The sequence below is a fragment of the Salmo salar genome, chromosome 19, assembly GCF_965601325.2.
Source record: "Salmo salar chromosome 19, fSalSal1, whole genome shotgun sequence".
Taxonomy (NCBI): Eukaryota; Metazoa; Chordata; class Actinopteri; order Salmoniformes; family Salmonidae; genus Salmo; species Salmo salar.
In genome coordinates this window covers 63,267,951-63,293,273 of record NC_138309.1, presented here as the reverse complement: position 1 = coordinate 63,293,273, position 25,323 = coordinate 63,267,951, and the positions used below count along the sequence as shown (strand labels likewise).

At 42.9% G+C, this 25,323-nt stretch overlaps 1 protein-coding gene across 4 annotated transcripts; it reads left to right on the top strand.

The window, feature by feature from the left end:
* The first annotated feature begins 262 nt into the window (after positions 1 to 262).
* dbf4b (DBF4B-CDC7 kinase regulatory subunit) lies at positions 263 to 25,323 on the top strand. 4 transcript variants are annotated; one of them, XM_014158781.3, is made up of 12 exons: positions 263 to 417; positions 10,834 to 11,009; positions 11,236 to 11,445; positions 11,687 to 11,737; positions 11,938 to 12,007; positions 12,313 to 12,377; positions 12,600 to 12,645; positions 12,778 to 12,823; positions 18,791 to 18,922; positions 19,099 to 19,279; positions 19,502 to 19,638; positions 20,654 to 25,323. In XM_014158781.3, the coding sequence occupies exons 2-12, from the start codon at positions 10,854 to 10,856 to the stop codon at positions 22,302 to 22,304; spliced, it is 2,745 nt and encodes a 914-aa protein (XP_014014256.2). In that variant the 5' UTR covers positions 263 to 417; positions 10,834 to 10,853; the 3' UTR covers positions 22,305 to 25,323. The 4 variants fall into 4 exon arrangements, with proteins under 4 accessions (XP_014014256.2, XP_014014255.2, XP_014014257.2 ...); XM_014158780.3 differs by having other exon boundaries at positions 10,813 to 11,009; XM_014158782.3 differs by having other exon boundaries at positions 10,793 to 11,009; positions 19,141 to 19,279.

The window sequence follows — 25,323 nt, the reverse complement described above, 5'->3', positions numbered from 1 at the left end:
GAACAGATTTTGGGCGGATTAAACTCTCGCTTCGCCTCTTCCTCTCTGGTTAAACTAACTATGATTATTATTATTCATTTTCCCATAAATAAATAACTAATGATCAAATGTATGATATGACAAATGTATTATTTATTTATTGAACTTTATTTATTGAATATCTATTCTAGGGTCAGTAGTGCTATAATTTGAAATCGCATAGGCCTATCTAAAACTCCTCCGCCTACATGCCCACACTGTTTGCCCTACTTGGCTTGCCGTAGTATGCCCAACTGCCCGGATGACAGGGGAATTTGAAAAACAATGGACTGTAAAAACCGGCGGTTGTAGCTAAAAGAGCTAACTAGTGTTGTGATATAAATTGGAAACTTAAATTCGGCAAATTACAATACTAGCTAGATAATTCTGCAACGCAAGGTAAGTCAAATAACAAGCCTGTTGCTAACGTCGTGTGTTTCAGCCTTTGTAACTAACGTAAAGTTAGCAGCTAGCCACATAAAATAGAAGGTAACTAACGTTAGCTAACTAACCTCGAATGCATAGGTCCTACAAGTTTGCAAGTTACCGTTAAATGCTGAATTGAGCCCCTCTAGTTAACGTTAGTTGCCTGATAGACCCGACTGTAAATCACAGATTTCTGGGCTCCAATATGAATTAAAGCAGTACAAAAACGTGGAAAGTTCACTTACAAGCGACAATGTTGAATACTTAACGTTACATTTGAACTTACTGTTCCGGTTTCTGTGCGGTTGCTCCGACCTTATTCAGGTCGAAACGTGAAACAAATATCCACATGAAAGTATTGTTAACCCGACTTTTTAGAGCGCCAGCCAGTACTGCAGTTGACATTTCAACTGGTACATGTGCAAAACCATGTAAACACCTGCAAGACTTCGGTAAGTATAGACAGGTGAGTTGTTTAGCCAAAAAACGATGCATGAACAAAACCGACAGGGTTGGCGTAGAATCAAAGGATCGTTGACAATATGTAAACTTTATAAAATGAAAACGAATACATTTGCAGAATGAACACTTGTCTATCATATACATCGTTAGTTGTTTAGCTAGCGAATTTTAGCCATGTTAGCATAGACGTGACAGACACAAAACACAATACTTGAGTTAAAGTAAAGATACCTTCTTAGAAAATGACTCAAGTAAAAGTGAGTCACCCAGTAGAATACCAATTGAGTAAAAATATAAAAGTATTTGGTCTTAAATATGCTTATGTACTAAGTATACTTAAGTGTACATATACTTAAGCAGTGGTGGAAAAAGTACCCAATTGTCAATCAAACATGAGTAAAAGTAATGATGCCCTAATAGAAAATTACTCGAGAAAGTGAAAGTCACCCAGTAAAATACTACTTGAGTAAACGACTAAAAGTATTTGGATTTAAATATACTAAAGTATCAAAAGTAAATGTAATTGCTCAAATATACATAAGTATCAAAAGTAAAAGTATAAATCATTCCTTATTTAAACAAACCAGATGCTACCATTTTTTTGTATTTTTATTTATGGATAGCCAGGGGCACACTCAAACACTCAGACATAATTTACAAATGAAGCATTGGTGTTAGTGAGTCTGCCAGATCAGAGGCAGTAGGGATAACCAGGGGTGTTCTCTTGATAAATGTGTGAATTCTAAAATGTTCCTGTCCTGCTAAGCATTCAAAATGTAACTAGTACTTTTGGCTGTTAGGAAAAAATGGAGTAAAAAGTACATTATTTTCTTTAGAGATGTAGTGAAGTAAAAGTAGTCAAATATAAATAGTAAAATAAAGTACAGATAATCCAAAAAAACGACTTAAGTAGTACTTTAAAGTATTTTTACTTAACTACTTTACACCACTGTACTTAAGTATATTCCAGGCTGTATTACATCTGGCCGTGATTGAGAGTCCCATAGGGCGGTGCACAATTGGCAAAGCGTCGTTAGGGTTTGGCCGGGGTAAGCTGTCATTGTACAGTCATGGCCAAAAGTTTTGAGAATGACACAAATATGAATTTTCAAAGTTTGCTGCTTCAGTGTCTAGATATTTTTGTCAGATGTTACTATGGACTACTGAAGTATAATTACAAGCATTTCATAAGTGTTAAAGGTTTTTATTGAGAATTACATGAAGTTGATGCAGAGTCAATATTTGCAGTATTGACCCTTCTTTTTCAAGACCTCTGCAATCCGCCCTGGCATGCTGTTAATTAACTTCTGGGCCACATCCTGACTGATGGCAGCCCATTCTTGCATAATCAATGCTTGGAGTTTGTCAGAATGTGTGGGTTTTTGTTTGTCCACCCGCCTCTTCAGGATTGACCACAAGTTCTCAATGGGATTAAGGTCTGGGGAGTTTCCTGGCCATGGACCCAAAATATCAATGTCTTGTTCTCCGAGCCACTTAGTTATCACTTTTGCCTTATGGCAAGGTGCTCCATCATGCTGGAAAAGGCATTGTTCGTCACCAAACTGTTCCTGGATGGTTGGGAGAAGTTGCTCTCGGAAGATGTGTTGGTACCATTCTTTATTCATGGCTGTGTTCTTAGGCAAAATTGTAAGTGAGCCCACTCCCTTGGCTGAGAAGCAACCTCACACATGAATGGTCTCAGGATGCTTTACTGTTGGCATGACACAGGACTGATGGTAGCGCTCACCTTGTCTTCTCCGGACAAGCATTTTTCCGGATGGCCCAAACAATCGGAAGGGGATTCATCAGAGAAAATGACTTTAATGACTTTAACCCAGTCCTCAGCAGTCCAATCCCTGTACCCTTTTGCAGAATATCAGTCTGTCCCTGATGTTTTTCCTGGAGAGAAGTGGCTTCTTTGCTGCCTTTTATTGACACCAGGCCATCCTCCAAAAGTCTTTGCCTTACTGTGCGTGTAGATGCACCCACACCTGCCTGCTGCCATTCCTGAGCAAGCTCTGTACTGGTGGTGCCCCGATCCCGCGGCTGAATCAACTTTAGGAGACGGTCTTGGTGCTTGCTGGACTTTCTTGGGCGCCCTGAAGCCTTCACAACAATTGAATCGCTCTCCTTGAAGTTCTTGATGATCTGATAAATGGTTGATTTTGTGCAATCTTACTGGCAGCAATATCCTTGCCTGTGAAGCCCTTTTTGTGCAAAGCAATGATGACGGCACGTGTCAACGTGTGCAATATGTTAGGAGATGAAGAAGATTGGGTTATTCATTTCACCGGTCACGTCATTTTATTATGACACTTATCGGTAGTCCCCAGTCACGCGGTTGGTTTACAAGCACACTCAGAGACTGGAGCATTGTGATTCACTCACTGTTATGCACGTGCCAAATTATGTAGTTACAGTATGGATTTCACAACTAAATGTTTGCCAGCTAGATACAGTGCCTTCAGAAAGTATTCATACCCCTTGACTTATTCCATATTTTGTTGTTGCAGCCTGAATTCAAAATTGATTACATTGATTTTCTTTCTCACCCATCTACACACACTACTCCATGACAAAGGGAAAACATGGTTTTAGACATTTTTGCAAATGTATTGAAAATGAAATACAGAAATATCTAATTTATAGTGCATATATTCAGACGCCTTCCCTTTTTCCACATTTTGTTACGTTACAGCCTTATTCTAAAATTGATTAATTATTTTTGTCCCCTATCAATCTACACACAATACCCCATAATGACAAAGCGAGGAAAGGTTTTTGCAAATTTATTACAAATTAAAAAAAAAAAAAACGTATTTTCAGACATATTCAGACCCTTTGTTATGAGACTCAAAATTGAGCTCAGGTGAGTCCTGTTTCCATTGATCATCCTTGAGATGCTTCTTGATTGGAGTCGACCTGTGGTAAATTCAATTGATTGTCCATGATTTGGAAAGGCACACACCTGTCTATATAAGGTCCCACAGTTGACTGTGCATGTCAGAGCAAAACCAAGCTATGAGGTCGACGGAATTGTCTGTAGCGCTCCAAGACAAGATTGTGTCGAGGCACAGATCTGGGGAAGAGTACCAAAAAATGTCTTCAGCATTGAAGGCCCCTAACAACACTGGCCTCCATCATTCTTAAATGGATGAAGTTTCGAACCACCAAGACTTCCTACAGCTGGCCGCCCGGCCAAACTGAGCAATCGGGGGAGAAGGGCCTTGGTCAGGGAGGTGACCAAGAACCAGATGGTCACTCTGACAGAACTATATAGTTCCTCTGTGGAGATGGGGGAACCTTCCAGAAGGACAACCATCTCTGCAGCAGTCCACCAATCAGGCCTTAATGGTAGAGTGGCCAGATGAAAGCCACTCCTCAGTAAAAGGCACATGACTGTCCACTTGGAGTTTGCCAAAAGGCACCTAAAAGACTCAGACCATGAGAAACAAGATTCTCTGGTCTGATGAAACCAAGATTAAACTCTTTGGCCTAAATGCCAAGTGTCAGATCTGGAGGAAACCTGGGACCATCCCTATGGTGAAGCATGGTGGTGGCAGCATCATGCTGTGGGGATGTTTTTCAGGAGCAGGGACTGGGAGATTAGTCAGGATTGAGGGAAAGATGACCGGAACCTACTCCAGAGCGCTCAGGACCTCAGGCTGGGGAGAAGGTTCACATTCCAATGGGACAATGACCCTAAGCACACAGCCAAGACAACGCAGAAGGGGCTTCGAGCAAGTCTCTGAAAGTCCTTGTGTGGCCTAGCCAGAGCCCGGACTTGAACCCGATTTGAACATCTCTGCAGAGACCTGAAAATAGCTTTGCAGTGATGCTCCCCATCAAACCTGACAAAGCTTGAGAGGATCTGCAGAGACGTATGGGAGAATCTCCCCACGTACAGGTGTGCCAAGCTTGTAGCGTCATACCCAAGAAGTCTCAAGGCTGTAATCGCTGCCAAAGGTGCTTAAACAAAGTACTGAGTAGTAAAGGGTCTGACAACTTATGTAAATGTGATATTTCAACCAAAAGACATGCCATACATTTGCAAACCTTTCTAAACACCTGTAACAAAAATTGGGAAAAAGTGAAGGTCTGAATACTGGGGCAAACACAACACATTACTGAGTACCACTCTTAATGTTGTCAAGCATGGTGGTGGCTGCATCATGTTATGGGTATGCTTGTCATCGGCAAGGACCAGGGAATTATTTAGGATAAAAATAAACATAATAGAAATAAGCACAACCAAAATCCTAGAGGAAATCCTGGTTCGGTCTGCTTTCTAACAGACACTGGGAGACAAATTCACCTTTCAGCAGGAAAATAACCTAAAACACAATGCCAAATCTATACTGGAGTTGCTTACAAAGGCAACGGTGAATGTTCCTGAATGTCAAGTTACAGTTTTGACTTAAATAGGCTTGAAAATCGATGGCAAGACTTGAAAATGGCAGTCTTGCAATGCTCAACAACCAACTTGATAAATATTGACGAATTTAAAAAAGAATATGGACAAGTATTGTACAATTCAGGTATCCGAAGCTCTTAGAGACTTATCCCCCCAAAAATCATCACATTTTTCTTCCACTTTAACATTAGAGTATTGTGTGTGGATCATTGACAAAAAAATGACAATTGAATCCATTCAGAGGGTGACTGGGCAAGACAAAATATTTAAGTTTCCTTGAACGGGGTATGGTGGTAGGTGCCAGGCACACCGGTTTGAATGTGTCAACTGAAATGCTGCTGGGTTTTTCACACTCAACAGTTTCCCGTGTGTATCAAGAGTAGTCCACCACCCAAAAGACATCCAGCCAAATTGACTCAACTGTGGTGAGTCAACTGTGTGGAAGTATTGTCATCAACATGGGCCAGCATCCTTGTGGAACGCTTCTCCTTGTGGAGCACACTCATCTTTACCCACTAAATCAAAGTTTATTTGTCACGTGCGCCGAATACAACAGGTGTAGGTAGACCTTACAATGAAATGCTTACTTACAGACTCTAACCAATAGTGCGAAAAAAAGGTGTGTGTGGGTAAGTAAAGAAATAAAACAACAGTAAAAAGACATTTGAAAATAAGAGTAGCAAGGCTATATACAGACACCGGTTAGTCAGGCTTATTGAGGTAGTATGTACATGTGGGTATGGTTAAAGTGACTAGGCATATGATGAACAGAGAGTAGCAGTAGCGTAAAAAGAGGGGTTGGCGGGTGGTGTGACACAATGCAGATAGCCGCTTAGCCAATGTGTGGGAGCACTGGTTAGTCGGGCCAATTGAGGTAGTATGTACATGAATGTATAGTTAAAGTGACTATGAATATAAACAGAGAGTAGCAGCAGTGTAAAAGAGGGGTTGGGGGGGTGGGACACAATGCAAATAGTCCGGGTAACCATTTGGTTACCTGTTCAGGAGTCTTATGGCGTGGGGGTAAAAACTGTTGAGAAGCCTTTTTGTCCTAGACTTGGCACTCCGGTACCGCTTGCCATGCGGTAGTAGAGAGAACAGTCTATGACTGGGGCCTTTGACAATTTTTAGGGCCTTCCTCTGACACCGCCTGGTGTAGAGGTCTTGGATGGCAGGCAGCTTTGCCCCAGTGATGTACTGGGCCGTACGCACTACCCTCTGAAGTGCCTTGCGGTCGGAGGCCGAGCAATTGCCGTACCAGGCAGTGATGCAACCGGTCAGGATGCTCTTGATGTTGCAGCTGTAGAACCTTTTGAGGATCTCAGGACCCATGCCAAATCTTTTTAGTTTCCTGAGGGGGAAATAGGCTTTGTCGTGCCCTCTTCACGACTGTCTTGGTGTGTTTGGACCATGCTAGTTTGTAGTTGATGTGGACACCAAGGAACTTGAAGCTCTCAACCTGCTCCACTACAGCCCCGTCGATGAGAATGGGGGGCGTGCTTGGTGCTCCTTTTCCTGTAGTCCACAATCATCTCCTTAGTCTTGGTTACGTTGAGGGAGATTGTTATTCTGGCACCACCCGGCCAGGTCTCTGACCTCCTCCCTATAGGCTGTCTTGTCGTTGTCGGTGATCAGGCCTACCACTGTTGTGTCGTCTGCAAACTTAATGATGGTGTTGGAGTCGTGCCTGGCCATGCAGTCGTGGGTGAACAGGGAGTACAGGAGGGGACTGAGCACGCACCCCTGGGGAGCTTCAGTGTTGAGGACCAGCGTGGCAGATGTGTTGTTGCCTACCCTTACCACCCCTGGGTGGCCCGTCAGGAAGTCCAGGATCCAGTTGCAGAGGGAGGTGTTTAGTCCCAGGGTCCTTAGCTTAGTGATGAGCTTTGTGGGCACTATGGTGTTGCACACTGAGCTGTAGTCAATGAACAGCATTCTCACATAGGTGTTCCTTTTGTCTAGGTGGGAAATGGTAGTGCGATTGAGATTGCGTCATCTGTGGATCTGTTTAGGCGGTATGTGAATTGGAGTGAGTGTAGGCTTTTCGGGATGATGGTGTTGTGAGCCATGACCAGCCTTTCAAACCACTTCATGGCTACTGACGTGAGTGCTACAGGGCGGTAGTCATTTAGGCAGGTTACCTTCGCAGTCTTCCACTAAATTATGCAAGTTAACCTATAGACTGATAAGCATGACTGTCAATTGTATTTACATCGACTGGTTTTTCCGTCAATGAATGAAAATCATTATTTAGCCATTTTGGCAGGCAACCGTTTTATTTATAGGCTTTAAGAAAAAAAGATCAGCCAGAAGCCGATGTAAACCCTGATCTGATCGTCCTCATACATCAAAGGTTCGACTCCTGACTTTTTGGCTTGGATGGCCAGTTGTAGAACTTTTACCTTTTTCCCTGTAGTTAAGGAACTTTGCGACAATGTCCATTTGGTTTGCTGCTCATGTCCCCTCTCGGGCCGCCTGTTCGATTTGCTCGTTACATTTTGGTAGCCCGTACGAAGTTCTACTTGCTCAGTAGTTGTGGTATTACCCTTTCCAGTAATTCTTCCATTTTGGGTTGTTTAACAGCTTTCGGGAAAATTTACAAAACTTAAGTCCTCCATCCTGTTTTGGTCTTTTTGTTAATCCACGCTTTTCTCATGCGATTTCCCCCCCCCATGGTTAACCCAGTTTCGGCCTTGTCCACGCGTTTGCCCAGTTCAGTCATATCAGTTTTGATTTATTTGATATCATTGGATATTTTCTTTACCTGTTTAAACAGTTTATTCTTGCCAGTTCTAATTTCTGTTAGTAGTGTCTCTAAACTCACTTTAGACAAGTCGTCAGCTTCTTGGTCAATGGCCATGTTTCGCTGTTTGTTTCTCTTTCTAGGTTTAGTATTTGCCATAACATGCAGTTGCCAACATAACTTTTCAGTTATTTCTTGATGTTGGTGAAGTTATTTTCAATTTAATTTTAAGAGGCATACTTTTCATAAAGGAAGGGAATTCCAAACGGATCACCTTCACCTGACTACCTTACGGCCGGCATACCGGAAATCGTCTCAAATCTATTCATTTTGGCGTTACAGATGGAAGTCCGATTGACTCATGGATACCAATTTTATATCTCTGCGCTAACGCTAGTTAGCAACTTGCTTCAAACTGCACGCAGACACACGAATGTTATCCATGAGTTCATCTGACTCTGGGGAAGTAGATAAAGAGCCTCATTGCATTAAAGGGATTCTTCTGGATTTTGACAATCTCATTCCGCTACTGGACGGAGAAGATGGGGAGGGTTTCACAGTGCATAACGCTTCATTCACATTACATCTGAGCTGTCCGTTGCGTTGTGCAGGATGTCCTTCATCTCAATGGGAACTGTCCGCAAAGGAGTGATATAGCAGCGCCCCCTTGCTGTTGAAGGCTTCGTTGCAAAACTTCAGCAAGAGTCTGTCAAAAGAACAGGATGTTACCAAACCACAGAAAAATATGTGGTTTTGTGCGATTGCTTTATGGGATAGCTAGCAACTTCGAAACGATTAACCATAATAGTAATGTTAAATAATACACATTGGCTGTTAAAAATATATATTATATGGCTGTTTCCTCCCATTTTACTATATTGTGATGGTTATGACGTTTAGTTGTTTCTTATAATTATTAGGTGGCGGTCGCTACCTACAGTTTCTTCTACCTAGCCTAGCTTTTAGTTAGTAGTGATGCGAACTTTGGCTCTTTTTAGTGACTCAGATCTTTTTGACTCGTTCAGTCAAAAGAACGACTAAGACTCGTTTCGTTAGAGCACATATCTGGAGCCACCGCGCCGAAGGAGCGCTTATTAATTCTCCTGCAGTCATTGCTGCCAGCAGGTCAAACGAATGACAAAAATGAACTAGTGAGTCGCTCAGAAAAACCAATCATGACACTCGAGTCAGTAAAGAGCCGTTAAAAAAATAACAAGTTCACGAAATAGCTAGCTGCTCCGTAAACTAGCTCGACTTGATAGAAAGTTAGAGAAACAAGTTGAGGAAAAAGTAACTAAACAAAACATGTTTTATTATCACCTGAAACAGTGTGTTTCTCCTGTCTTGAATGAAAAGGTCATATTTTGCAATCTCCCCAAATAATTGTAATCTCTCTCCTTACATTGTGAACCCCATATTCGCCATCCAGAAACGGAACGAGGGAGCATGACGATGACATATGGCGTAATGAAATACCCGATGTGTACGGGGCATCAGGGATGAGCAAACAAATCGTGATAGCCACACACAGAGACCTGCGTTTTGAGGTCAGTTAATATTACTTTCCTGTGGATATTTTGTCACACATTTCCAACTGAATAAGGACGAAATCAGCAGACGGGTAGAGTAAGTTCAAATGAACTTTATTCAACATTGTGACTTGTAAAGGGACTGTTTGGATTCTGTTTTACTGTAAAAGTTAGAGACGAGTGAGAAAATACATTTCACTCAGATTAACGTTAGATGGTGCTTTATTTACTTAACCAAAACAGTTAACTCGGGCTACAAGGCGATTCCACATTCTGCCAACGGAATGGGAGCGAAAAATATTTTTGGTATATCAGATTGTTCTGGCAATTCTCATATAGGAACTTTATTGTGAGGAAAGATGTTTAACATGCTTTTTACATTTGTATCACGAACCATTTTTGTTAAAATCATAATGCAATTGGCCCTTTATAGACCTATACATGCCTCCTGTAAGACCTTACCGTACATGATACAGACAACATTTTGGTGTCGTCATACACCTTTTATAGTGTGCTGTAACATATGGAGTATGTCTACATTCTGAAATATGCATTTTCATATAAATGTATTCAACATTTAAAAATATACTAGTCATACGTAAATATTTCCAGAGTGGTCTGATATTTTTTATTATATGACCCATTTTATAAATGTATATGTAGGTCATGAAATAATCACATTCCTCATTTAGGATTGCACATTCAGCAAATCACCAGCAGAGGGAGTTCCCGTTGGTGGTGCTCATAAAATGTATCAGAACTTCATAATTAGCAGAGAGCCCACTTTGTGGTGTACTTGTAGAGTATATTGTTCCAAACAGTATGTCTTAAAACGAACAAAATCAAAGAGTGTAGTTTTCAGATATTCATATGAATATATTTATGTGAAATGTATATTTCAGAATGTAGATGTACTCCATATATTACAGCACACTATAAGGAGTTTAATGACGACAAAGATGTTGTCTGTATCATGTACTGTTCAAGGGTCTTACAGGAGGCATGCATAGGTCTAAAATTGCCAATTTCATAATTTTTTTCTAACAAATGATTTGTTATACAAATATAAAAAGCATGCTAAACATCCCTTCCTCCGACTGTATTTCCTATGTGAGAATTGCCAGAACAATCTAAGATATTTGATTGGTGATTCTAAGGCCAAGGTTTATTTGTGTTATCCATATGCCTTGGTTTGTTAAGTTTGTCCCTGCGACCAGCAGTCTAGTCATTTTTGGTGTTAGTGGACCAGGACAGGACCACCATGCAGCAGCCCCCACCAGGGGCAGGAGGGCGCTTCTTGGGTATGCTGTCCCCTGGCCATGGGGGAAGAAAGCTGGAAGGGAAATCTTTCTACCTGGATGCTGTGAAGAGTCGCCCTGCAGCCTTTCTTGCGGAGGCCATATCCCATCTCGGAGGGGTAGGAAAGCTGGGAGGAATTGTGGCAAATTAAGCATGGGGGGGGGGGGGGGGGGGGTCAGTCATTAGATCATTGACATGCTGGAATTATTCTGTAGTAGACATTAGACCGAGAGACTTCTATATATTTTCATTTCAGATTTTATAGTGCTAAGCCTCAAGGTGGACTCCAGCGATATGATGATACATGCAATGATACTTGGCATTATTTTGTAAAATGTTTGCAGAGAATTGAGAGTTTCCTGAATAAGGATGTCAGCTTTGTTGTGACTGGGAGCCTAGAGGGACTCCGAAGCGAGAGGTTCGAAATGACCCGAGGTGGGTCAGACGGGATGACCGGGGAGTGTCACAGCTCTCCCCGCTCCACCAAACCGAGAGAGAGCATCATGACCAGCACCAGGCAGCAGCGTCCAGCCACTGGCACTCCCAGACCAATGGTATGGCCTTCCATCCCAGTGCCATATGACTATCCACATATGGCTGTCCTATCCTACTTTGTGGTGCATTAACATCAAACCATCTGTAATATCTATTTTTATTCACAGAATATCATAGCATTTTTGTATATTCTGTAGTTTATTTATTGCATCTTGGATGTAGACCTTATTGTGTTAAAGAGCTTCTGCTTGTATTAAAAGGAACTGGTATGGGGATTCTCAGCGCTCTTTGTTTCTGCAGGTGTGTGGCAGCCGTGGGAAGGCCCTGCTAGAGAAAGCTATTAGGAATAATGTGAGTGCTTTTATTAGGTCGATTCTGTGGCCTGATTCCAAACTGTCTCCTACCCTTAGACAGGGTTAGGGCTAGAGGTTGATTTGAAAACGGGTTGTCATGGCCTTGCGGTTGGTTTCCATGTGTAGTAATGGATCTTAATTTTCCCATGCTGTTAGACCTTGTAACACGAAAACACTGTCAATGGTTTTATCTTTCAGGAACGGCTTCAGGGGAACAGTGTTTTGGCCAATGCCCGCTCCTGGGGAGTCAAGATAGTGCACGTGGACGGTATCCTTTTCACTACCAAGCAAACGCCTATGTGGAACTCACATTCTCATCACTCATACCTGTTTTAGGTTGACTAACTACTCACAGTTTGCCACAGGATCACCTTGTGTTGAGGTGTCCTACTGTTTGCATGTCAAATTTTCGCCCAGGAATTTACATATCCAAGGAACCTCATTCTGTTGGGCTGTATTGATCCTAAGCTGACAGCAGATGGCGTCAGATCATTTACTTAGTCTAGCCTGAGCTATTTGGCTCTTACCAAGACTGGGCCGTATTATTAAATGTGATCCTTAATTTAGATAAAGATCTCCTGACGCATGTCCAACTGTTGACAGCGGAGAGCTCCAAGGCCAGACGCAGGAAAACTGAGGTAATGTGGTACACCAACCTCTTAGATCTCGTCTGTCCTAATTTATTTATTATTTTACACTGAGGACTGACAAATCCATGTATTTTATAAAGAAAGAGATTGGACCTCTGTCTGCACCAGAAGCATGGTTAGGCTTAAAATGTTACTTTTGTAATTTGCTTGTTTGAAATACTTCCATTAATAAAGGGTTGACGTTAACCTTTTCCCATTTTTTTGGTTTAGCTGAAAAATCCAAACAAGTGTCCTGCAGTGTCTCGTGTCATCAAAGGTCAGTGAATGTTTAACTATGTTATTATTTTCGACTATGGAAATGTGCTGTGCTGTCTTGTAACTCCATTGACTTTCATGCTATTGATGCCAAATATATTTTTCAGCATTTTCTTTCTCCCTTGGTCCACAGCTGGTGCTTTGAAGTCCCCCTATGTGAAGGTAGAGGATTCAAGCAGGTGGGTCCCTCTCTCCTCCTTTCCATGCCCCCCCCCCCCCACACACACACACACACACACTTCAGCTGCTCCTAAGCAATAGGCTATATCCCATCTCCTCAGTCCTGGGGGCATTTCAAGGCCAAGTGCAACAAGACACTGCAAGATCTTTGTGGCTCCTCAGTGCGAGTTTCCCTTTCAAAAAGCCAACTCCACCTGACCCCCCCCACCTCCCCATGTAAAGATATCTTTCCCAACCCTTTCCCTCTCATCTCCTCTACCGAAACTGCCTGGCCTGCACAGTGTGGGAGCTAAAGCAAGTGGGGAGCTTGGCTAGCATGGGCCTTTAAAATTGAATCATGACCTCCAAGAGGGCAGAGTGTGGAGGGGTGACTCGCTGCTGTTCTTGTTTAGCCAAAAGTCTGAATAACAATGGTGGGTTGCATTCCCATTGCCCTCTTCCCCGAAGTGTGCAAAATAATTGGTACAAGCCGAACAAAGATACCAACATCCACCATGTTCCTTACACCAGTCTATTCCTTTGAAATCAATGAGTAAACACTATCGGGAGAAGCATAGTCGAACTGCAACCTTGGTGTTTATCAGGAGGTCAAGGAAGAGGTGGAGGTCTTGGCAGGATGGCTAACTCCCTAGTAAGACATAGTAGCTGAGTCTTGGAACAGAAGCAGTCCACAGTTTGCCAGCTAATCACTCTGAAACCACAATGTGGGTGGTGATCAGTGATGTGCGGTGAGCTGGATGGCTGGGTCAGCACTGGCTAGTATCAAAGCCAGGTTTACTCACAGATACACCTTGATGAAGGCCAAGTTAACCATACAACAGATGGCTCCAACAACCAGTGTAACAGGGTATTAACTGAAATGTACAAATAATTTTCACCAAATGTTATTACCAATGTAGCCAAAATACAGCGCCTTTGGAAAGTATTCAGACCCCTTGACTTTTTCCACATGTTGTTACGTTACAGCCTTATTTTAAAATTGATTAAATTGTTTTCCCCCCTCATGAATCTACACACAATACACCATAATGACAAAGCAATGATAGGATTTCAGAATCTTTTGCTAATTTATAAAAAAATATCACATTTGAATACTTATGTAAATAAGGTATGGGGTATTGTGTGTAGTTTTGCTGAGGATTTATAATATTTATTTTATATTACATCCATTTTAGAATAAGGCTGTAACATAGCAAAATGTGGAAAAAGTCAAGGGGTCTGAGTACTTAACGAAGGCACTGTACATAGCGGCATATTTCAATTTCATCCGACAAAATGATACACTGCTAGCTCGGCCATAGACCGACATTGCATCAACAGTTACAACTGATAGGTGGCACTAAAAGACCAATATATGGACACATTTCATCAGAATAATTCACAACGCAAACTCAATAGCCTTTCACAATGGATTTACAATTCTTCCAATGCGCAAACACACACACACACACACACACACACACACACACACACACACACACGATAAAATACGGTTCTAATGCCATTTTCATATCAACAATCGAAATTACCGAACAATGCAGCTGAAAATGTTGGGAAAGTGGCTCATCAAAACAAAATTCTAGCTTCAAAGGGATGTTGTCTGATTCAACAGTAGTCTAACCTTCAAATTGCCAGGGGAAAATGCATTTAGGCCTACCATTACTTGTACATTGAAGTCTGTCACAGAGGTTCACCAGAAGAACAGAGTTGTAAAAGTCACAGCAGAACCCCATGTCCATTATTTTATTCTGTATGCGCACAGCAGGCCCACGGTTGTGGGAGATGCATCACCAAGGCCCATTATGTCCACAAAGCAAAAGTAAATGTCTAATATGTGTAAAAGTCTTGGTAAAAGGTATGAATTGTTAATGACGTTTCAGACAAGTGGACAGTCCAGTACATGGTGATTGCATGTCAGGTCTTGTGTGTAGAGCTCCTGTATGCTGCCTCTGTCTGGTCTTACTTTCATTGTAGTTGACGTTCTGCTCTTCCACTCTGATGTTCCAAACTAGAGGTCGACCGATTATGATTTTTCAACGCCGATGCCGATTATTGGAGGACCAAAAGGGCCTGATGCCGATTTTATTTTTTTTTGTATTATTTTATTTTGTATTTTTTTTATATATATATAATTTTTTTTATTTTTTTTTTATTATTTTTATTTATTTGTAATAATGACAAATACAACAATACTGAATGAACACTTATTTTAACTTAATATAATACATCAATAAAATCAATTTAGCCTTAAATAAATAATGAAACATGTTCAATTTGGTTTAAATAATGCAAAAACAAAGTGTTGGAAAAGAAAGTAAAAGTGCACTAACGTTTACGTTCCTTGCTCAGAACATGAGAACCTAATGAAAGCTGGTGGTTCCTTTTAACATGAGTCTTCAATATTCCCAGGTAAGAAGTTTTAGGTTGTAGTTATAGGAATTATAGGACTATTTCTCTCTATACGATTTGTATTTCATCTACCTTTGACTATTGGATGTTCTTATAGGCACTTTAGTATTGCCAGTGTAACAGTATAGCTTCCGCCCCTCTCCTCGCTCCTACCTGGGCTCGAACCAGCAACACATCGACAACAGCCACCCTCGAAGCAGCGTTACCCATGCAGAGCAAGGGGAACAACTACTCCAAGTCTCAGAGCGAGTGATGTTTGAAACGCTATTAGCGCGCACCCGGCTAACTAGCTAGCCATTTCACATCGGTTGCACCAGCCTAATCTCGGGAGTTGACAGGCTTGAAGTCATAAACAGCGCAATGCATTGCGAAGAGCTGCTGGCAAACACACAAAATTGCTGTTTGAATGAACGCTTACGAGCCTGCTGGTGCCTACCATCGCTCAGTCAGACTGCTATATCAAATCATAGACTTAATTATAACATAATAACACACAGAAATATGAGCCTTAGGTCATTAATATGGTCGAATCCGGAAACTATCACCTCGAAAACAAAACGTTTTTCCTGCAATATGGAACCGTTCCGTATTTTATCTAACTGGTGGCATCCCTAAGTCTAAATATTCCTGTTACATTGAACAACCTTCAATGTTATGTCATAATTACGTAAAATTCTGGCAAATTAGTTTGCAACGAGCCAGGCGGCCCAAACTGTTGCATATACCCTGACTCTGCGTGCAATGAACGCAAGAGCAGTGACACAATTTCACCTGGTTAATATTGCCTGCTAACCTGGATTTCTTTTGCTAAATATGCAGGTTTAAAAATATATACTTCTGTGTATTGATTTTAAGAAAGGCATTGATGTTTATGGTTAGGTACAGTCGTGCAACGATTGTGCTTTTTTCGCAAATGCGATTTTGTTAAATCATCCCCCGTTTGGCGAAGTCGGCTGTCTTTTGTTAGGAAGAAATAGTCTTCACAGTTCGCAACGAGCCAGGCGGCCCAAACTTCTGCATATACCCTGACTCTGTTTGCAAGAGAAGTGACACATTTTCCCTAGTTAAAATAAATTCATGTTAGCCGGCAATATTAACTAACTATGCAGGTTTAAAAATATATACTTGTGTGTTGATTTTAAGAAAGGCATTGATGTTTATAGTTGGAGCAACGTGTACCTAAGCGATTATATGCAACGCAGGACAGGCTAGATAAACTAGTAATATCATCAATCATGTGTTGTTAACTAGTGATTATGATTGATTGTTTTTTATAAGATAAGTTTAATGCTAGCTAGCAACTTACCTTGGCTTCTTACTGCATTCGTGTAACAGGCAGGCTCCTCGTGGAGTGCAATATAAAGCAGGTGGTTAGAGCGTTGGACTAGTTAACCGTAAGGTTGTAAAATTGAATCCCTGAGCTGACAAGGTAAAAATCTGTTGTTCTGCCCCTGAACAAGGCAGTTAACCCACCGTTCCTAGGCCATCATTGAAAATAAGAATGTGTTCTTAACTAACTTGCCTAGTTAAATAAAGGTCAAAAAAAAAAAAAAAAAAAAGATTTCCGATTGTTATGAAAACTTGAAATCGGCCATTCCGATTAATCGGCCGACCTCTATTCCAAACGGTACGTTACATTATTCCAACTTGGAAAATTGTTCGAGGTGCAATAGTGCCCAGTTGACAGGTTGTTTTTGCTAGCTTTGTTCAGTTCAAGGGATGCGAGCGCCAAATTATGTAGACACAGACAAATGTTGCTCAGCTTACACCAGGCAATACGCATGTGCAAAATATGAAATTGGCTCGAATGAAGCTACTTCCAAGCTAGACAAAGCAGCAACACCTATGCTGACCCTGTCCATTCACAATGACTGTAGTCAGGAAAGGCTGCACATGTAAAGGATATTAATGGATTTGAATGGCTGGAAAGAATGAATACCCTGGCACCTTTCCTGAGGTTTTGATGCAGTTTTAGCACATTTTGAGGGTTTGAGCATAAATACCGCCAGAATCATTTGAGAAAAAACAGATAAAGAATGACAATTTTATTTGGATTTCATGACAGCTTTTTAAAAGTAGATTATCACAGGGCACTTGCCTACCACGACTGCACGTCACAGGTGGTGATGCTCTGCCCCTGGCCTTTGTATATCCTCTCCACCACCCCACCCGATGCTAGCTTAGGAGGCTAGTGTTTCAGCCAGGCTGATTTCCGTAATTGAACTTTTAGAACTCCCCTGACTGTTAGGTAATGTGACGAGTGCCATCAGTGAGACAGGCATTCGGGCTGCTCCCTGGGAGCCCAGGGCTCAAGCGGAGGATACGGTTTCTTCTGTTCCACCTTGCCTTTGCAAGCAGCCCTGCATTGGATTCAATGGACACGAAGGGGGACTCAATGTGCTAAAAGCAATTTTCAGCAGCCGTATCATTTAAGCTAATTACAGGGCCATGCCTGCTCAGCTAAGGTACTGGGCCCATTCCATGAGAAATTGAGCCAGTGGGCTGTGACGGCTAAACCCGTTTGGTTGTTTGCTAGGTCATGTTCATTAGGACACACCGTAGCAAAACATTCAATGGGAATCAAGAATTTCTTATTGGACAGATGGTACTCTCTTTCTGAGCGATTTCTAACTTTTTGTACCTACTGAACACAACACAGGTCTTAGTTGGGGTCTGTTTGATACAAGTCAAGGCTAAGACCTTACTGCAGTGTACAGTATTTAAAGTGCATTCGGAACCTTCCAGAAGAACAACCATCCCTGCAGCACTCCACCAATCAGGCCTTTATGGTAGAGTGGCCAGACGGAAGCCACTCCTCAGCCCACTTGAAGTTTGCCAAAAGGCACCTAAAGGACTCATAGACCATGAGAAACAAGATTCTCTGGTCTGATGAATCCAAGATTGAACTCTTTGGCCTGAATGCCAAGCGTGACGTCTGGAGGAAACCTGGCACCATCCCTATGGTGAACCATGGTGGTGGCAGCATCATACTGTGGGGGTGTTTTTCGGCAGCAGGGACTGGGAGACTAGTCAGGATTGAGGGAAAGATCCTTGATGAAAACATGCTCCAGAGTGCTCAGGACCTCAGACTGGGGCGACGGTTTACCTTTCAACAGGACAACGACCCTAAGCACATAGCCAAGACAATGCAGGAGTGGCCCAGCCAGAGCCTGGACTTGAACCCGATCGCACATTTCTGGAGACCTGAAAATAGCTGTGTAGCGACGTTCCCCTCCAACCTGACAGAGCTTGAGAAGAATGGGAGAAACTCTCCAAATAAATTTGCAAACATTTAGAAAAACCTGTTTTTGCTTTGTCATTATGGGGTGTTGTGTGTAGATTGAGGGGGGGAAAAACTATTTAATACATTTTTAGAATAAGGCTGTAATAAAATGTGGGAAAAGTTGAGGGGTCTGAATACATTCCAAATGCATGTGGTCATGCACAGTGTAATCAAACCTAGCGTTATCCAAGTGTATATTTTCTGCTGTGCAATGACTTTCACCTTAGATCTAATTATAGTATCCAATTCTCTCTCCTATTTGTTATGGAACCAGGAAATACAAGGCCCTGCACATGCAGTCCATGGCCTTCCCCACTCTGTGCTACTCTGGCAGGTTCAGTCCTTTTGAACCCCCTGCACCCCCCCAGCCTGAGAGAGTCAAGGAGGAGGGACAAAAAAAAGCCAGGTATAACACACTGTGAACAGGCCACAAGCCTAACCTTACTGGCCTTGGAACTCGGCCATTGTTGGTTTTTATCTCTACAACAGCCCAGGAATAGTGCTCTTTTGATGTTGGTGTCCGATTAGCGTTGGCGTTCACATTATATGGTTCAGACAATACATCTGTGCCTTTTTATACAGAGGGAAGAAACTTCAAACTTTTCCCCCCACACCATTAAATAGACAGATAATTAAGAGTTTGAGTACAAGCCAGGACAACCCTCGAAGCCCTCTCCCACGCAACCCCTCACTTTGCCGGGCACGCAAAAAGAACCTGGGCTACTGCGAGTGCTGTCATGAACCCTTTAAGGACCAGGATGAGGTAAGACCTGTATCCGAGTCTGTGTTTTTTTTTTTCTCTGTTTTGTCAATGTTTTTGTCTGTGTCTTTTTGTCTGTCTGTTAATGTCAGTGTTTTTGCCTTTGTTAATGGTTTGTCTGTAAGCTTGTGTTTTGTATGTGTCTGTGTATTCTGTCTGTTTTTTTCAATGTCAATATTTTGTCTTTCTTTCACTCTCCTCACTACGTTAACTCTTGTCTGGCAGCACTTGCAGTCGGCTCAGCATCGTGGCTTTGTGCAAGACCCCTCCCACTACAGCCTGGTGGACCAGCTGGTGGCTGACATGGAACCGGGCTTCGCCCCCTGTCCAGCCCCAGAGTCAGCATCCTCAACACTGCTCAGGTGAGAGCCAGGCCTGTCCACTAACATGGCATTGTCTTACGTCCATTGGCGTCACTCCTACGCAACGCTCGTCCCTCAACAGACCGGTCTTGTAAGTCATTGAACTAATATGTTGTGGGACTCCTATTCAAAATCTAATATCAGAAAGCATCTTCCATAGAAAATTGAAACTTCCTAATTTCTGAAATTATTGCGCTCTCCTATGGCTATTTATGAAACAGGCTAAATTACACATTGTGACAGTGAGTCAATAATACCTCCTGCAAAAATGATGGCTGCCAGTGTCTTGATCAGCTGCTTAGCTAACTTGTTGTAGCTAGTTTACTGACATAGACCTTTAGTGACATGCTTAGCTTGTTTTAAATTACCCTGAAGTTGTAGCTAGACACGCTGTCCCAAAATGAAGAGGGACTGTTGTCAGAAATTAGTCAGCTTGTTTCTCCTCGTTCGATTAGCTACTTTGCAACGTTGGGTCAGCTGAGCGCAGCAGCAGTTGACTCTGGAAGCTACTGCACTGACTCGCGGCAGAACAGGCAGCTGCTTCATCGTGAAATTGTCAAACTTCAGAAATACTTCTCCATCCTTGAAGCACTAAACTCCTGAGCTAAAAATGTTGTAACTAAGACTTCAAAAAAACCGCCAACATTATACAGATTTATTGTTTTAGCTTAGATTAATTCAGACTGTTTTGAGGCAGACATGGGGTTTAGCAGACAATATTACCTAGGTAATATTTTTCAATGTTATGACAGCACATTGTAGACTAACTACTTTTCATCTATCCTATTACTCTTTGCACGATACGAGACATAACGGTGCAGGCGGAATCGTCACGCTATCTGGCGTAAGACAATGCTAACACGGTTTAGAAGTACCCTGCTACTATAATGTGATCCAACTAAAATCACTAAACATTGTGCCATACCATTCACATGTACCATGGTTATTTCTCAGAAATGTTCTCTTAATAAATGATCTTCTACAAGTGGTTTTGTGCATTCTGCTGCCCTATCAGGTTGGAGACTCCCCCACTTCTACTACAACTGCCCCACAGCCCCTCTGAGATGCAGACGCACAGTGAGACGGAGCATGCCATCCAGGCCCTGCTTACCCAAGGCTCACCGTCCAACACCCTGGACCCGGATCCAAGCCCTCCCACTCCGAGCCTAGTCCCCCTGTCATCCCATGCTCAGCCTCTCTCCCCTTGCCCTGACACCCCCAGCCTACTCCTCCTGCCATCCCTCCCCCAGCCTCTCTCCTCCTGCCCTGACAACCACCCTCCCTCCCCCGACACCCTTTGTCAGTCCCCCACCCTAGCCCCTCTACCAAACCACTCCCAGCCCCTCTCCCCCAACACCCAATGCCAGCCCCCCAGCCCCTACTCCCAGCCTCCTGTCCTCAGCCCTAAAACCATGTTTCCCTTTGAGCCCATGTCCCAACCCGACAGCCCCTACTCTCAGCCCCCGGTCCTCAGCCCCCAGGTCCTGCTTCAGCCCCCCACTCCTCACCATCCCACAGAGGGGAAAGATATGGAGATTGACAGCCATCTGTCAGCATCCGCAGAGGTGGAACCAGTCCCTCAGACTGTCCCAGGTCGGTCTCGCTCCCTTCCTCGGCTCTGGATCACTGCAGCGAACCCGAAGAAACGCAGCCGATCAGTCAGTCCTGACACCGAGGCCTGCAAGAGGAGAAGGACCTCCCTGGCCAACCGTCACAAATCAAAACCCATCTGGGGCTTCAACAGTGCTGGTTGGACAAGGAAGGAACACCAGCCCTTAGTCCTATCCACATATACTGACAATGAGCTTGTGGCTAAGGCCTACTCCCTGCCCAAAGAACTAGGAACTGCAGAACAAAGACCAACCCCAGATCAGCTGGAAGTGAAGGGAATATCACTGGTGCCAACAATGACACAAGAGAGCATAAACAAAGTTGGGAACGGTGTGGGCATCCGAGCAGCCAACCACTATCACTCTGTGCCCATTTTTGGCCCGGGCCATGCAATATGTCCTTCGATGAAGGTGGACAAGATAACCAGTTGGCCTCCAGTGGAAGTGTTTGGTACAAACCGCCATTCTTTTGCCACATCCGCTCGCTCTAATACAAGGAGCTTCCCAAGGCTTCCTGTGAAGTCCACAGGCAATCCGTCAGGTCATATGGATCATTCCATCTTCATGGACGGGGGTGTTCTACAGCAGCACGCCACAGTAACTCCAAACATCAGTGCATCTTTCCCTCCCCAGCTTCTTCACCACCCTTCAGATAGACCAACCCACTGCCCTGCCTCCAGCCAGGACTCCAACCCCTGCCACTCCCAGTCCGTCACCTCTGTCTGTATCGAGTCTGCCCTGCTTCCCGACCTGGCCATCCCCTCCGACTCGGACTCGGACTGGGAATGCGATCTCATGTCCCGCCTCGGCCCCCCTGCCGCCACCTCCGCCCCTTCCACCCCTTCCACCCTTTCCCTTCCGCAACCAGCGGGGAGCCACCACCAGCAGCTGGACTTGGAGCTACTACAGAGACCCTGCAGCACCTGGACGCTGCACGACACCAGCTATGAGTCGCATCTGTGCGCTGTGTTGCAGCAGCCCCTCACCCTGCCGCCGGACCCCTCTCTAGTGTTTTCCAAGACTATAATGGAAAGTCTAGAAGTGACTCGGCACTGACTCGGGAATGACGGGAGAAGGGTTGATTACTTGACCCATCGAAGTCCCAATACATAAACCTAAGTGGTTTTACATATGAAGTCGTCAAACAAAGTGAACAGACATAACAACAAACATCGCAACTAAATAACATTGACGTTGAAGCTTGTATTTGTCAGGCATCTACCCAAAAATTGACGGATTATTCATGATGTATTACTGCAGAATGCCGCAATTACGTCCTTATAACACTGACTTACGAGGACCTGATGAGGATCCTATGGCCTTGTGTTTCTGGGCCCATCCCTGATCCTTTAATAATTAAAGCACCCAGGCCATATTTTGTCTCATGCAGACTTTTGTCTTTCAGCAGCAATCTCCGGGAACAAGCAACGGTATTGAGAATTTAATGAGTCTCTGCTGGAGGGGGCATTACTCAATTAGTTTAAGTGCTGCGTCTGGATCGGCTCCCAGTAGCGCCGGTGTTGATGTTCAGACCGGGCTAAAGAGTTAAGTGAGTGAAAGACTGAACAGGACTCTGCGGTCCCGGCCAGAAACTCTGATTAATCCTGAAAGGGCTTTGAAGGAGATCCAACGAAAGGGACTGGATGGGTGAAAGGGATATGGGGGCTTGCCACAGTGCTCTCAGCACTGATGGGATCTCCACCATATATATTCCTTTGACAACTGTTTCATAATATTCTGGGCCGATATAGAGCTCCAGACATATGAGGTGTGCTTGCCAGAACTGTTTTTTTCAGAGTTAAAAGGTTGGGACAAAATGTCCCAAAAACTACTGATAAGTGAAGTGGATGTTTGCAACATTTTCTGCCTCATTGTGTTACTTTTAGCATGTGTCTTTGTCCAAGTGCAACAAAAGACTGATTCCAGCTCAGTATTTTGTTTTTTTTCTTCATTAATTATGTTGAATATGACGTTGTATCTCAAACTGAAGAATGGTTTTATAAAATGTGCTTTATTTCCGAAAGGTTTGTCAGCTTCCAGCCTTTCACAATGTGAATGCATAATGTCTCATGTTGGTTTTAACAAAAGTTTAAAATTAAAATATATATATATATATATACAGTACCAGTCAAAGGTTTGGACACACTTACTCATTCAAGGGTTTTTCTTTATTTTTACTATTTTCTACATTGTGGAATAATTGTGAAGACATCAAAACTATGAAATAACATATGGAATCATATAGTAACCAAAAAAGTGTTAAACAAACCAAATATATTGTATATTTGAAGTTCTTCAAAGTAGCCACCCTTTGTCTTGATGACAGCTTTGCACACTCTTGGCATTCTAATCAACCAGATTCACCTGGAATGCTTTTCCAACAGTCTTGCAGGAGTTCCCACATATGCTGACCACTTGTTGGCTCCTTGTCCTTCACTCTGCGGTCCAACTCATCCCAAACCATCTAGTTTGGGTTCAGGTTGGGTGATTGTGGAGGCCAGGTCATCTGATGCAGCACTCCATCACTCTCCTTGGTTATATAGCCCTTACACAGCCTGGGGGTGTGTTTTGGGTCATTGTCCTGTTGAAAAACAAATTATTGTCCCACTAAGCACAAACCAGATGGGATGGCGTATTGCTGCAGAATGCTGTGGTAGCCATGCTGGTTAAGTGTGCCTTGAATTCTAAATAAATCAGTGTCACCAGCAAAGCACCATCACACCACCTCTTCCATGCATCACAGTGGGAACCACACGTGTGGAGATCATCTGTTCACTACTCTGCGTCTCACAAAGACACTGCGGTTGGAACCAAAAATCTCACATTTGGACTCAGCAGACCAAGGACAGATTTCCACTGGTCTAATGTCCATTGTTCTTGTTTCTTGGCTCAAGCAAGTCTCTTCTTATTGGTATCCTTTATTAGTGGTTTCTTTGTAGCAATTCGACCATGAAGGCCTGATTTCAGTCAGTCACCTCTGAACAGTTGATGTTGAGATGTGTCTGTTACTTGAACTCTGACGCATATATTTGGGCTGCAATTTCTGAGGCTGGTAACTCTAATGAGCTTATCCTCTGCACCAGAGGTAACTCTGGGTCTTCCTTTCCTGTTGCGGTCCTCATGACAGCCAGTTTCATCATTGCGCTTGATGTTTTTTGCGACTGCACTTGAAGAAACTTTCAAAGTTCTTTAACTTTTCAGTATTGACTGACCATGTCTTGAAGTAATGATGGACTGTCGTTTCTCTTTGCTTATTTGAGCTGTTCTTGTCATAATATGGACTCTGTCTTTTACCAAATAGGGCTATCTTCTGTATACCACCCCTACCATGTCACAACACAACTGATTTGGCTCAAACACATTAAGGAAAGAAATTCCACAAATGTACTTTTAATAAGGCACACCTGTTAATTGAAATGCATTCCAGATGACTAATTCAGGAAGCTGGTTGAGAGAATGCCAAGCGTGTGCAAAGATTGAAGAATCTACAATATCTAAAATATATTTTGTTATGTGTAATTTCTTCAGTATTCTACAATGTAGAAAATTGTAAAAATAAAGAAAAACCCTGAAATGAGTAGGTGTGTCCACATTTTTGACTGGTACTATATATTTGCTATAGTATACTTTTAGACTGGCTTTGCTTATGAGTGACTAGGTTCAAACCATATGTCAATGGGTCAAACCTAGGTCTCCTGTGTGCCGCAACAATTTTCGTTTGCTGAGCTAGCTTAGGGAGCTAACAAAGTATTTTGATACGCAGAAGACCCGGGTTTGAAACCAGTTAGTCACATTGGTGCTGTGGGTCTCTGCAAGGAAGTCATAAGGGTTTGAAATGTAACAGGTTGTTCAGCGAATCACATTATGAATAACCTTGCCTGAGACTTGAAGACTTGCGTTAGCTTCCCGAGGTAATACCTCAGAGGCTTTATCCTGGATATGGCCAACAATTCTCATTTTTGACTGTATGGCGGAATTTGACGGTGTTTTATTTTTAGTAATAATAAAAGTTAAAATATGTTATATGATGGGAGTGACACGAGGATGGCAATAAATGAATTCTATGTCGTTTTAA